Source organism: Lycium ferocissimum, chromosome 11 (assembly GCF_029784015.1).
Source record: "Lycium ferocissimum isolate CSIRO_LF1 chromosome 11, AGI_CSIRO_Lferr_CH_V1, whole genome shotgun sequence".
Taxonomy (NCBI): Eukaryota; Viridiplantae; Streptophyta; class Magnoliopsida; order Solanales; family Solanaceae; genus Lycium; species Lycium ferocissimum.
The window spans coordinates 40,894,344-40,909,563 of record NC_081352.1 but is presented as its reverse complement, the minus strand read 5'-3'; the positions used below and the strand labels follow the sequence as shown (position 1 = coordinate 40,909,563).

Sequence of the window (15,220 nt, the reverse complement as noted above, 5' to 3'; positions counted from 1 at the left end):
TGGTTCTACAAGCAAGGTTGCCTCCTCCAGTCGTGCTGCACCGGCACCCGCTCCGGCAGAGAAGCCCAAAAAATTCCCCGGAATTGATTTCAAACGATAGCAACAAAATATGTTCTTTTATTTAACGACTTTAAGTCTACAAAGGTTCCTTAAGGAAAGTTTAGGTCTCGCCCGAATCAACTCCCGAAAATGAATGCTTCGTCAGTGATTGAGGCTTGGACGCACTCATTTTTTGTGTAAGAACTATATACTTAGCTGGATCGGAGGATGATCTTTACAACGTCTATAGTAATGTGGGAACTTCAAGCGAACTATGGGATGCGTTGGAAAAAAAAACGGAGGATGCCGGATTGAAGAAGTTTTTAGCCGCCAAGTTCTTGGACTACAAAATGGTAGATAGAAAGTCTGTTCTTACTCAAGTTCAAGAGTTGCAGGTTATCATCCACGATCTCCTAGCTAAAGGTATAAGTTTAATTAATACTTCTGCCAAAAGTATTAAGTGTGCTATTACTTACATACTATTTATTGTAGGTTTGGTGATTAGTGTCGCGTTTCAAGTTGCGGCAGTAATAGAAAAGTTGCCTCCTTTATGGAAGGACTTCAAAAATTACTTGAAACACAAATGAAAGGAGATAACGCTGGAAGATCTCATCGTGCGGCCGAGAATCGAGGAAGATAACAAGGGCGTTTAAAAAAGAAGGCTAGTGGGAGATCAAAGAAGGCGGGAGCACATATTGTCAAACTCGCTCCAACGAATCCTAAAAAGAGGAAAAAGGCTTCAGACCAAGGAACTATCCCGACAAGAAGAGATTCATGGAAATCGCCACAATTGTGGAAAAATCGGACACAAAGCTGCAGATTGTCGAGCTCCGAAAAAAGAAAAGAAAAAGGATCAAGCTAATATGATTGAAACAAATGAGGAAGTTGATGACTTGTGCGCTATGTTGTCTGAGTGAAACCTCGTGGGAAATCCTAAAGAGTGGTGGATCGATTATGACGCCACTAGCCATATTTGTGCTGTTAGAGAAGCATTCGCTTCATATGCTCCCGCGGGACCTGACGAGACCATTTTTATGGGAAATTCTACAACGGCCAAGATTGAAGGTTATGGAAAGATATTTCTGAAAATGACTTCTGGCAAGGTGATGACTCTCAACAACGTCTGTCATGTTCCTGAAATTAGGAAAAATTTAGTCTCTACCGGACTACTAGTGAAGAATGGTTTTAAGTGTGTTTATGTTTCAGAAAAAATTGTAATAAGTAAGAATGAAATGTAAATAGGAAAAGGTTACCTTACAGAGGGCCTTTTCAAACTAAATGTAATGGTCGTTGATAATAATAAAATTTCTGCTTCGTCTTACTTGCTTGAATCAAATGATTTATGGCATTACCGTTTAGGACATGTCAATTGTAAAACCTTGTGGAAAATGATTAATTTGGATGTATTGCCTAAATTTGAATGCGATAATTTAAAATATCAAATCTATGTGGAAGCTAAGTATGCTAAACATCCATACAAGTCAATCGAAAGGAATTCAAATCCTTTAGACTTAATTCACACCGATATATGTGACATGAAGTCAACTCCATCTCGCGGTGGAAAGAAGTATTTCATTACTTTCATTGACGACAACACTCATTATTGCTATGTTTATTTACTTAATAGTAAAGATGAAGTAATTGAAGCATTCAGGCAATACAAAAGTGAAGTTGAGAATCAACTTAATAAAAAGATTAAAATGATGAGGAGTGATAGGGGCGGCGAATGTGAATCTCCTTTTGAAGAAATTTGTTTGGAATATGACATTATTCATCAAACAACTGCCCCTTACTCTCCACAATCCAATGGGATTGTAGAAAGAAAAAATAGAACATTAAAGGAGATGATGAATGCCATGCTGTTAAGTTCTAGTTTACCCCAGAACTTATGGGAAAGCTATTCTTACAGCTAATAGAATACTTAATCGATTTCCCCATAGCAAAACACAATCCATTCCATATGAGAGATGGAAAGGAAGAAATCCCAGCTTGAAATACTTCAAAGTGTGGGGGTGTCTCACTAAGGTACAAGTTCCTTAACCCAAAAGGGCAAAAATAGGACCGAAAACCGTAGATTGTGTTTTCATAGGATATGTCGCCACTAGCAAAGCATATCGGTTTTACGGTTCACAAATCAGAAATTACCGACATTCGTGTTAATATGGTAATGGAATCAAATAATGCAGAATTTTTTGAAAACATTTATCCATATAAAGAGAAACGTAAGTCATCTAGCGAAAGATCTAAACAACCTGGGGAAGAGACAAAGGAAAGTACTCCTAATGAGAACCCAAGACGTAGCAAACGTCAAAGAACATCTACTTTTGGTCTTCTTTGAAATTCTTAGTGGAAAAGAGCCTCAAACTTTTAAGAAAGCAAAGTGTCTTCTTCAGAGCACAATATTGGAAAGGCGATTAGTAGTGAAATTGAATCCATTTTAAGCAACCATGCTTGGGAGTTGCTTGATTTTCCTCCAGGGAACAAACCTTTAGGTTCTAAATGGATTTTTAAAAGAAAAATGCAAGACTTGTTGTCAAAGCTTTTAGACAATGAGAAGGCCTTGATTATTTTGACACATAGGCCTTGATTATTTTGACACATACTCTCCGGTAATGAGAGTTACATCTATTCGGGTGTTAATAGCGTTGGCCGTCGTGTATGGCCTTCAAGTTCATCAAATGGATGTTAAAACAGCCTTCTTAAATGGCGATTTGGAGGAAGAAATGTACATGGAACATCTTGAAGGGTTTGTGGTTCCTAGAAAAGAAAATAAGTTGTGCAAACTTGTTAAGTCACTTTATGGACTTAAACAAGCACCGAAACAATGACATGAGAAATTTGATCAAACAATGTTGTCAAATGAATTTAAGATTAACAAGTGTGATAAATGTGTCTACATTAAGAACACTCCAAATCACATGGTCATTGTTTGCTTGTATGTTGATAGCATGTTAATAATGAGTAAAGACATTGCGGACATAAATGCTACTAAGCGTATGCTTGCTAGCAAGTTTGATATGAAAAGACTTAGAGTTGCCGATTTAATTCTAGTAATTAAAATCCACAGACTCCTCAAGGCCTAGCATTGTCTCAATCTCATTATATCAAAATGGTACTTGAAAAGTTCAAACATTTGGACATCAAGGTAGCACGAACTCCAATTGAATTAAACCATAATTTTGTGAGAAATAAAGGTCAAAGTAAGTCTCAAGTGGAGTATGCTCGAGTGTTGGGAAGTTTAATGTACATCATGAATTGTACACGACCAGATATAGCTTGCGCGATAAGTAAATTAAGTCGATACACAAGTAATCCCGACCAAACTCATTGGATGGCAATAAAACGAGTTTTGGGTTATTTACAATACATACAAGACATCACACAAGCTTGGCTTTGCACTACAATTCATATCCCGCAATAATAGGATATGTTGGCGCAAATTAGATCACCGATTCAAATTCTGAAACTAAGTCCACAAGTCGATACGTTTTTACCATCGCGGAGGACAAGTGTCTTGGAAGTCATCCAAACAAAATTGTATTTCCCGCTCTACAATGGAGTCTGAGTTCATAGGTTTAGACAAAGCCGGTGAAGAAGCTGAATGGCTTCGGAATTTCTTAGAAGATATTCCATTTTGGCCCTAACCTTTGGCACCTATACGCATACATTGTGATAGTCAAGCGGCAATAGGAAGGGCTGGCAGCGTTATGTATAACGGCAAATCTCATCACATACGACGAAGACATAATACCGTTAGACAACTACTCTCTAGTGGAATTATCACAATTGACTATGTAAGGTCAAAGAATAATGTGTCGGATCCACTAACAAAAGGCCTAGCTTGAGAGGCGGTTGAGACGTCATCAAAGGGAATGAGACTATGACCAAGGACAAGTCAACATGGCGGTAACTCCACCTAGAAGACTGGAGATCCCAAGATCTAGGTTTAAGAAGATCAAACAAAGTTATGATTGACGGTTTAACATTGTCAAACAATATTTTTTTGGTCCATTCTCATGATGAAGACAATGTTCATTAAGCATTAAGGCTTTTTAATGGTTTCTAAGTTTGATACAGGGTATATCAAACTGTGTTTCTAAAGGATTACACGTTTAGGAATCACTTATGTAAGTGTGAAGTGTAAGCAACTACAAGGAGAATTCTAGAAGGCCAATTCTCTACGCACTCACGAGACCAAGCGCGATTCATGGCCGAAACGAACCAAACAACGAGAACCAAAGACGACTAAAGGGGTTAATTGTGATATGTGGTTGTCTAGGTATACACCCGTAGTTTAATGAGCTCAAAGATATCAAATCTACCGATTGATTTGTATATCCGACATGTGTTCACTATGAAAAGTTCAAAGTGGAAACCCTTACTTATCCGTACGCAATCGATCCTCCGTTTCGCAAATCACACAAGTTTTTTTACGCATCATATAGCCATTCCCCATTCATGCTGGGATTGTTCCTGATTTAAAGACATACGAGCTTTAAAGATGAGCGTAGCGTGAATTGGGAAATGGTGGGAAAATAAAATGGGAGGAAATGAAATTCAAGTAAAGTTCACTTGCAAAAGGCACTTTGCCTCATCGCGGGGAAAGCACTTCTTGTGTGCTTAATATATAAAATCACCTCTTCTAGCTCTTAAAGAGTCGAGAGAGGACTCTGTGTTGTCGTCGATGCTAGGCTGACGCCTAATTTGGATTCGGATTGGACCAATGATCTGATTGATTGATAATCTTTTTGGACCAAATTTATTTTCCAAAAGCCACTATTTATTTTCCTAAATTTTGATATTTTTCGCGATAATTTAATTTAATTTATTTTTCCAAACGGTAATATAGAATTTAATTTTTCAAACGGTAATATACCGAACAGACACTACTGAACAGCCATTAACAAATAGGCATGTTTCCCAAACCGTGGCCATAAATTTCGAGGTTATGCCTCATTTTACATATACTGAAAAATTTCCAGAACAAACAAAACTCCGTTTTTACTCCCCTCTCTCTTCTGCATTCTGCATAATTTTTCAAACCAAATAGTAAGTGTCCAATGTGATTTGCTGTCAATCTTTGAGTTCGTCGAAGTTCTGTAATTTGCATTGCCGCTATTACAGAATAGTTTTCCATTCTATCCTGGGAGAAATTAATCCAATAACCTTGACAACTGTGAGGGGATTAGATTTTTAAGCATACGGTAAGAAACTTGTGGACGAAATTTCTACTTCTTCTATTTTTCTCGTCTTAACATTTTTCTATCTTTAGATTCTTAAAACAGAAACTGGTTTTGTTAAAACACTATCTTGAACACATAGATATAACAACAACTACATAAATATCTAAGACTTGTTTTGGACCACACATTTTAAAAGTCTTCCTTTATTTCTCAAACTTTGTGCCAAGTCAAACTAAGACAATCTTTTTGGGACGGAAGGAGTAATATCTATCGTTTTCAGACAAAAAAAAAAAAAAAAAAGTGTTACCCGATGAATGACTTTGTCCAACAGTTAAATCAAAATTTTGTTCACCAAATAAGACAAACCTCAAAGTACAAAAATGTGAAAATACCTAAAATGCCCCCGTGACAAGGCCCAAGTGAAAATGATGTAGGGGAAAGACCAGCCACGTGGATCATCCTTATAGGGTCAAAGAGTGTTGTGAGGAGGGCAAAAAATTTGGATTCCCCTTATTACATATAGTAATATATAAACGATTATATTGGCTCTTTTTTTTGACAATTATTAACTTAGTTAATAGTTTCTAGATCTTTAAATTTTACTTTTTAATTCATACCGTTTACCTGAATATTGAGATTCATTAGTTGTTGGTTAACCATAAAGATAGAGGCATTGAGTTCTTGGTTTACTGAAAAGGTAGAGGATATTCTAATGCTATAGTGTTTTACTGAAAAATTATATCAGAATATATGTAGCCAAGAGTCGAAGGAGAATCTTATCTTATTTTTTCCCGAATTGTTAGAGAGGAAAATTGATCTAGAAATTAGCAAAACTTTGACATTAACAATAGCAACAATATACCCAAATTGGGATGGTGAAGCATTAATATAGAGATACAAATTGAAAATTTATCCTACAAACTACAAAGAGAAGATAAAATTTGAAAGCATATCCAAACAAACTGGTACATAAGCAACAACAGTGTCCTAGATCCTAAACGCAAGTTTATCAGCTTTGCAAAGAGGATTTTCCTTAGCCAAAGTCACACGGCCTGTAGACTTGAAATCGAATGTGCATGCATGTTCTTCAGGGTACCTATGAACCCTACAAAACATTCCTCCACATTTACAACTGAACCCTGTTAATCCCACTTTCGTCTTGCAAATCGTGCATCTTTGCTTAATCTTCATCGTCGAACCAACTTTCTCTGTTGTAACAGAATCATCAATAGTAAAAGATGATACTTTCTCGGATAAAATTGTGGTATACTTTGCTTCTTCTTCTTCTTCTTTCAAGAAAGCTTTGTAGCATCGCGAGCAAAGGTTGTGATTGCTTGGTGTTCCAAAAAAACCGCAACCCCTTGCGCATAAAATTGGGTTTTCTGCTTTGCCACAAGAAGTCATCTTCCTTTTTACTACAAATTGTCTCTTCTTGAAGTCTTAGATATTAGAGCAAATTATATGTTTAGTGTTGGTGATGGTATATAGCTCTTACTTGATGAATGTTGCTCCTGCCTTTGGGTGATATATATAGGACAAAGGTGCTTTTCCAATTGAAATCAAATTAGGACTTCCCTAATTTGGTACCGGCTGTTTCTTTTTCCTATTCTGTTTTGCTTTTTGCTTTTGGTTTCGGTTTGGGAATACTAATATTCCTTTTCCTAACAAAGATTTTAATAGGAAATATATTACCGGGTTACCCAAATTCGTTTATCAACTAACCATGCAAAGTTATTGAAGGAATTAGAGTCACAAACTAAAACTATTTTAGTTTGGAAAACTTAGTTGCATGAAAAACTTTGTTGCGTTTAGGTTTCTATCTTTGCCCTTGTACCATGCCACCATGGTATATTTTTATTTTCCAAATAAAATTTTATTCATAGATATCCTGATTCTATTTTCCATCTAAACCATCGTTAGAACATAAGTGCACCATTTGAACCCCCTCATTTTGCACGTGTTTATAAATAGCGTGAGAGACCAATTTTTTTTTTTTTTGAATTTTTAATCATTAAAAATTAATTTTATGGAAACTCTATTTTAAAATCTATTTAAATAATTAAAAAAATTGAAAAAACCCAACCCATCCTCTCCGATACATTTTTGTCTCTCAGATCCTCCTCCTGTGCCTCCTCCGCCGCCGTCGCCGCTTTCTTTTTTTAAATTTTTAATCATTAAAAATTAATTTTAACAAAAACGCTATTTAAATAGATTTTGAAGCGGCGGCATGGGGTGGTGATCTATCGGAGAGGATGGGTTGGGTTTTTCAATTTTTTTTTATTTAAATAGATTTTAAAATAGAGTTTTTGTTAAAATTAATTTTTAATGATTAAAAATTTTAAAAAAAAAGCGGCGGCGGTGGCGGTGGAGGAGCAGAGCTTTGGGCTATCAGAGGATGGGTTGGGTTTTTCAAATTTTTTTAATTATTTAAATAGATTTTAAAATAGAGTTTTTGTTAAAATTAATTTTTAATGATTAAAATTTTTAAAAAAGAAAGCGGCGGCGGCGGAGGAGGCAGCAAAGACAGTGGCGGCGGAGAGGTGGGCTATCGGAGAGGATGGGTTGGGTTTTTCAATTTTTTTAATTATCATTTTTTTGCACGGATTGCCCTTCTTTTGGGGTGGTCTTTAAATTTTGCCCCTCATATTTGTGTTCTTTAAGTTTTGCCCTTCGCTTGGATACACGGGAGGTCTTCGAACCCCGCTCGACATAAAATAAAAAAATAATTTCAACGAGAGCAGATGTGTCAAGCAATCACTGGAAAACACTTTGCTATCATTTTTTTTTTTTTTTTTTTTTTTTTCTTTTTTTTTTTAAATACTTTTGGTTATGCCTTAATTAAAAGTATGCCCCATAAGGCAAAAAAAATTTTGCCTTTAAGGCAAAACTAAATTATGCCTTGAGGAAAAGTTATGCCCCTCCGCATAACTTTAGTAATGTCTTGTGGGTAGACTTTAGCATCAACTTTTTTTTTTTTTTTCTTTTCATGGCACATTTTAGTTAAGGCATACTTTTGGTTATTACCTTAATTAAAAGTCCTCCGTAGCCATAATTCCTTAAGGAAAAGTTTTGCCCAGGTAAGATAAACTAAATTATGCCTTGAGGAAAAGTTATGCCCCCTCAATAACTTTAGTTTTTAAACAAGGAAGTTATCTTGGTAAACACTTTGCTAGACTTTTTTTTTTTAAAAAAAACTTTTCAAGGCACACTTTTAGTTAAGGCTACTTTTGGTTATACCTTAATTAAAAAGTTTCTTAGCGCATAATTCCTTTCAAAAGTTTTGCCCCATGAAGCAAAAACTAAATTATGCCTTGAGGAAAAGTTATGCCCCTCCGTCATAAATTTAGTTTTTCCTTAATTATCTAAAATGAGACTTTGCCTTGAGACTTTTTTTTTTAAAACTTTTCAAGACACACTTTGTTATCATCCTTTTTATCTTTCTCTTACATGACATAGTTCCTTAAGATTAAGTTTTGCTCCATAAGGCATAACTAAACTATGTCTTGAGGAAAAAGTTATTTTAACTTTAGTTTTTTGAGGAAGTTGACACTTTTCGTTTTTTGAACTCCATCCAGCCTTCCGCCTTAATTATTTCTTTATTTTATGCTTGAGCTTTTCGAGAATTATTTTAAAACTTAAAATTACGGTATGAGGGCAAAATTTAAAGACCGCAAATATGAGGGGCAAAATTTAAAGACCACCCCAGGCTATGCAAATTTTATTTAAATAGATTTTAAAATAGAGTTTTTGTTAAAATTAATGTTTTTGTTGACATGGCTTATTTTTAAAAAAAAAAAACAGGTAACATGACATGACTCCATGTCATTGGTCTATTTTTCCATGTCAAACAAATTAGTGACAGAGGAGGGGTTCAAATGGCACATTTTATCTTAACACTTATTTTCCACTTTATTTTATTTAAAATGATGATGATATCATCTAAGACTTAAATGAAAATTTTATTTAGTATCCTGATTCTATACAGTAAATAACGTTAGCTTGTGCAGATTTTTTGCACGTACATTTATAAATAGGATAAATTAAACTTGCATAAGTAGAAGTAAATCGAATTTAAATTGTATACATTTTTTTGTCGAGATTACATCTGTGACGAAGAAAGCACTATAGATAAATGAGATCAATACAATTAGCCTTTATTTGGTTTCTGACTGTCCTTTTCCGGTGGAAGAATCAATGGAATATACCTTGATCTTTTACAAAAATTGGAAGATCTGTTAGGGTATATTTGTGAGAGAATTACTTTCCAAACTAGAACTTGTGGTTAACCAGAAGATGAAATTGCAGGTTATTTAAAGTAGTGTATACATGACTGCTAACTCTGATTACTACTTCCGGTTATAACTCGAGTAAATAAATATTAATAGCAACCTAACAAACAAGCAGCTCTCGTAGCTCAGTTGGTTAGAGCACCCGTTTAGTAAGCGGGAGGTCTTGAGTTCGACTCTCAACGAGAGCAGCAAGCAAACACTTTGCCATCTTTTTGTGTTTACCTTTTTTTCCCCTTTCACCTAACTGTCAGCTACCTGTCAAAATTACCTTTCCTAACTCATCTAATCTGTAACTTTCGTAATGTCTTGTGCTTTAGCATCAATCATCCTCCTTTTTTATCTTTCTTTACATGACATATACTGTATTATTGTTACTATTATTATTTAACACTTATTTTCCACTTTTATTTTATTTAGCATAATGATGATATGTCCCCAATTATTTTAAATTATTAATTACCAGTCAAAAATTTTATTTCGAAAAAATTAACCGAGGTACTAAAGACTGCACCCTAATTATTTAACTTGCTTTTTATTTAGTAGTGCATAGGCAGTCATCATGAACAGCTATTAAGTTATTACTTTTTCATTCTCCGCGACTCCATTGATCAAAGGTTAAAAGAACAACCCCTAACTAGCCAACAAATAAAATAGCAATCCCAGAAGAAAACAAAGCAACTTGATTTAAAGGTCCCTCTCTCAGGTCAGTGACATGCATTAGTAGATTATTGTCATATCATGTGGAAACATAGATAATGACCAAGCCTGAGCAAAGTTGTAGGAGTGAGAAATAAAATCTCCTGTCTGGGTCCCTTACAACAATCCACCAAAAAAGCCAAAAACACAAGTTTAAAGGATGAAGTAGGATCCATGTTTTAATACTTTATCATGAATTTATGTGTTTTCTGTAGGTTCTGCAATTTCAAAATATTTATATTTTTGATTTATCCCGAAAAAACAAAAAAATGAATTACGGTCCAATCCAGTCGCAATTGATAACCGAGGTACTAAAGACTGCACCTTCATATGCATCTATTTAGTGCATAGGCAGTCATCATGAACAGCTTGAAGTAATATATAACTAGGAACATGGTAAGGTCAGTCTCAAGTCAACATTTTCACCTAGCTGAAGTGCGAAAAAACATGTAATCTAGAGAAAGGTAAGTTACAAAATTACTCCAGATTCTCAAGCAGCTAGATACAAGTTCTTGAGCAACAACCAAGCAAATCAAGCCTGGAACTAGCATATTTGTATCATCTTCAAGGTAGCATTTTTATATCCTTTTGAAGACGCTAATCAACATATATATAAAGCTTCCAAAAAAGATCCACATATTGTAGAGCATGTCACCGCCCTCCATCTACAAGCAATTATCTGATCATCAAGGACAAGGAGTCATTAGCTGACCACAAAAAAAAAAAAAAAAAGGAAGCAGAAATGGAAAAAACACTCATCTCTTATCCACACCAATTAACTTCATAGGTGATGTTTTATAGCTAATACAGAAGTGTCCATCTGCAGTTTTAACGTAATAGCTAGTTTAACGCAGACGTGAATCCGAAAGATTGCCATGTATCTGTTCCTCAAATATTTGCCTCATAGTGAGTGAGTTTACATGAGAGAATTCACTTCCTCCATCATCAAGAACAACTTATGAGATATTTAAGTCATACAATATCAGTTCCAAAACTTCGAGTAACTTCGTGTCACATATTATAAGAGAGTTTTGACCAAAATTATCCCTGTTGTATCAACTAAACTTTCATTACATCTTTATAATATCTCACTTAACCAAAAACATCCCTTAAAGTTTTAAAAACTTGACCAAAAACATCCCTCGGTTAACTGAGACATAATTAAGTTGATGAATATCTCTACATCAACTCTCTCACTGAGACAAAATTAAGAAATAATTCAGCAAAGACAGTCCAGTTCACAACCAGAGGACAGGCCCCAGTGCCATCTCCTTGGTTAGCCAAAGTCATTCCAATTATTGTCAACTTCACTTCTCTCTTTCTAGCACAGTTAAGGATTGAAGGGAAGCCACTAGTTCCCACGAATCCTAAATTTCCCTTTTGCCTTCAAGATTTTTTCATGTTTCGATTGGCCATAATTGAAAAGGATCTCCACATATTGCACGTCCAAGGGAGAGCAAGATTTGAGCTAAACTAACTCCAAATATCCTTCCCCTCATAAAACTCCAAACCAAGAAGGATAAAGTAAATTAAGGAACCCCAGAAAACCAGAAACAATAAATTAACAGCTGCTAGAAGATCATACCATCAATATCCAAAAATTGACAAATCTAACAAAGATGGTATATCAACTAGCAATGCCACATTAAAAAGAAAGGTATTCGTATTTCTGGAAAGCTAAGATGAAAGTTATTACCAATCAACTACGCGCCTCACTCCCAAACAAAGTTTGGGTCAGCCATATGAATCTGAAACTAGATTGGAATGTTAATGCCATCCTTTACATTCAAAGACTGCACACACAGATACATGTTGTGTTGCTCATACTCTCCAAAAATACTAACGTACCTGTGTCAAATCCTCCAAAAATGCACTACTTTTCGAGGATTTCAACATTTTTGGAGAGTCCGAAAGAACATAGGATACAAACACAAGCACTTGTGTAAATTGGATTGCAATCTAAATCACAAATAATGAAGAAAAGAAAAACTTAAAAGAGTCACTCACCATCTCCTGAACTGCATTTTAGAGCATTTAAGCTTTTCAAGGTGCACTTGTGACTCCATAATCAGTTTCATTCTCTGTATCTCCAAATCTTTAGCAAATTGCATTCTTTGCTTCTCCAACTCCACCATTTGTCTCTGTTTCGCCTTCTCAACTCTTTCATATATCTCCGAAAACCTCCCTATTGCCTCAGCTACCAAATTATAACCATTAAATCCATCATTCCTCTTTCTCTTGCTTCTACCACTAGCATTAATTGCCATAGCCGACGCTGCCAAACTCGACGTCTCCGATTCCTCCTCCGCTGCCGCCGCCTCTTCGCCGGAATCACTCATCGCCGCCGCTGCCGCCGCCATCGCCGAGAAATTCCTCCGCGATACCGTTGACCGGACACCTACAGGTACGCCAAATAACGGCGGCGCAAGCGGCGGCTCTCTCCATTGAATAGGTTTTTCCGCCGGCGGCGATCTCCATTGAAGAGACTTTTCCGGCGGCGGATACGGCGGCGATCTCCATTGAAGAGGCGTTTCCGTCTTCGGTGTTCCCCATTGAAGAGCTGACGTCACCGTCGGCGGCGACGGAGAAATTTTAAAGTTGACGCCGATTAGGGCATTGAGGCTGTTGAAGAAAGGCCACGTGGATACATACCGGCCGTTAGATTGAGAAACTTTAGTTCTTTCAATTTTGTACTTCTTTTTCAAGGTATCGATGCGGTTTTTGCACTGTATATCAGTACGGTATTGTTTTTTAGTATGGGCGTGTAATGCGTTAACGGCATTAGCGACTTGTTCCCAGTGGTGATGACGGAGGTTACCTCGGTTGAGTTCAACGTATTTGGAACCCCATGCTTGTATTAATGTGTGTGTTGCTGATTCTAACCAGCAATCTTCTCGTGACGGAAAAACTGGCGTACGGGATGACGTCAGCGCCGGTGTAAGTGACGGAGTTGGAACTAGTGCTAGTTGATTGTTGTCCGTACACGGCGGCGATGACGGTGATGGAGATGGAGGAGCTAAGTGATCGTCGTCGTCGGACATTGTGACGGAATGTGAGACGGCGGCGAGGGAATGAGAAAGATGACAAGTAGTGGAGGAATTACACTCTGTTTGGATGGTTGTTACCTATTGCAGTGTGAAGTTTAAATCCAATATTTATTTTGATTGTTATTTTAATTTTAGGGGAAAATCTCGCTCTATGTTTAATGGGAGAAAAATATTGATACGCATTAGTTCATAATATTTTGTTATCGGTTTAGCTTATATTTATTTATAGATACCTTTTATACGAGGTTGATTCATTATTATAAATGTTTTCCCCAATTATAATGTTGTATAATATTAAGGTGATATTGTATGTTGAGTTACGTGACGTAATGTTTTATGTCGGGCTATATATTTTTAAAAATTTCTATCGTTAAATGCATCTTTATGTAATGACAAAACTCATTTTGGGTAACGATCGATTTGACATTATTGCGTTGGGCTGTATATTTTTGAAAATTTCTATTGTTAAATTCATTATTATGTAATGACGAAAAGTTTCATTTTGTGTAACGATTGATTTGGTATGATTGTGTTGTTATCTTATTTTTTCTTTACCTTTTATTTAGTAATTATATTTTATTCTACCCTGCCTATTTATAGTAATTTTACTCCATACCTACTTTTCTTGTAGGCTTATTTTTTGAATTGCTGATATGTGACATTATATAACGAAGGGAAACGATACAATTTATTCAAATATTTATCCATCAAAACAATACAATACAAATAATACAACACAATATAATATAATACGATACATTTTGAAATAATTCGTACAAAGAGTATTAGGGTTAGAAGAAGAGATCGGTGAGAGGGTATAGTATGATTGTGTCGACGGAACATTGGGCGCCGACGAGGGGTGTAGGGGGATGTAAGGGGCTGTTTGGATTTGGGATTTTGAGCGAGTGTGCTTGGCTGTATGTTTTGGAGGGAAAAGGAAAATAATTATAATTTTGGGGGGATAACAATTCAAACTCTCACTTGGAAAAAAAAGGTTTTCACTTCCACAAATTCATTTTACCTACATGTTTTTACGTTAATCATATGGTAGTACTTGATTAGCAGCAGTAGTATATGTTTGCATCTAATCTTGTATGTATAGATATCTAAGAATTTTTTATTCACTTACTACTTCTCAATCTCTTTCAATGTGAAATTCATCTCAAGTAGAAAAAGGTAATGATGATTATCATGACATGTATTGTTTACTCCTGCCTAATCCTTTACAAGTTCGTCCCTTAGGCTATTCCATCAAGATTCGAAAACATATGAATCATTAACATATTTTTTGTCATATATAGCCCAATCCAAAGGGAATCCAATCCCTACCAGATACATTACGACTTTTGTACACGGATTGTTCTTTAAATGTACTGGTCGTTAATTTTTGTCTCTCCTCTATTTGTGGTCTTTAATTTTTGTGTTTGTTGTTCATCATTTAATGAGTATTTGGGGACAAAAATATCCAACAGTTACATAACTTTTTTGCGAGATATAAAATTTATATTTTCGCATCATAATATCACACAAGTTATATCTCGCTAGGCAGAACTGACTATGTTTTCCTGCATGTGTGTAGATACATTATGTCCTCCCTGACATAAGTCGTGTAACACTTACAGCGTTTTTTGATCTTCTAAAACAGAACTTTTGCTCCTCTAGGAATAAGTTATCTAGAGTGGGGGGTCTATGTGTTGCTATGAAATAATACACTATGCCCTCCCGCATAAGTTGTGTAACATTTCTGAAACTGAACTTTTGCATTTCTAGGCATAAGTTCGCTAGGAAGTAATTTAGGCAGCATAAGTTGTTGTAATGAAGTGGACATAAATTTTGTTGAGCGGGCTATAACTTATGCCCCACAAAAAAATTAGGGAAAACTACGTATATATACATGTTAAGGAGAAATATTTACGAAACATAACGATAGTTTTCCTTATTTACAAAACATAACAATATATTACAA

At 35.7% G+C, this 15,220-nt stretch overlaps 2 protein-coding genes and 1 non-coding gene across 3 annotated transcripts; 1 reads left to right on the top strand and 2 right to left on the bottom strand.

Moving 5' to 3' along the window:
- Positions 1–6,209: 6,209 nt before the first annotated feature.
- LOC132038345 (putative zinc finger A20 and AN1 domain-containing stress-associated protein 8) lies at positions 6,210–6,626 on the bottom strand. Its single transcript, XM_059429023.1, has one exon. It carries the CDS (start codon positions 6,624–6,626, stop codon positions 6,210–6,212), a length of 417 nt encoding a protein of 138 aa, XP_059285006.1.
- Positions 6,627–9,625: 2,999 nt separating this feature from the next.
- Positions 9,626–9,699, top strand: TRNAT-AGU (transfer RNA threonine (anticodon AGU)). The gene has a single exon. It is a non-coding gene; the product is annotated as a tRNA-Thr (tRNA).
- Positions 9,700–10,565: 866 nt separating this feature from the next.
- LOC132038343 (trihelix transcription factor ENAP1-like) lies at positions 10,566–14,338 on the bottom strand. Its single transcript, XM_059429022.1, has 3 exons — positions 14,309–14,338; positions 12,215–13,332; positions 10,566–10,886 (listed from the first exon to the last, which is right to left on the bottom strand). Coding segments are annotated over exons 1-3 (1,149 nt in total). The 3' UTR covers positions 10,566–10,885.
- Between the last annotated feature and the right edge of the window lie 882 nt (positions 14,339–15,220).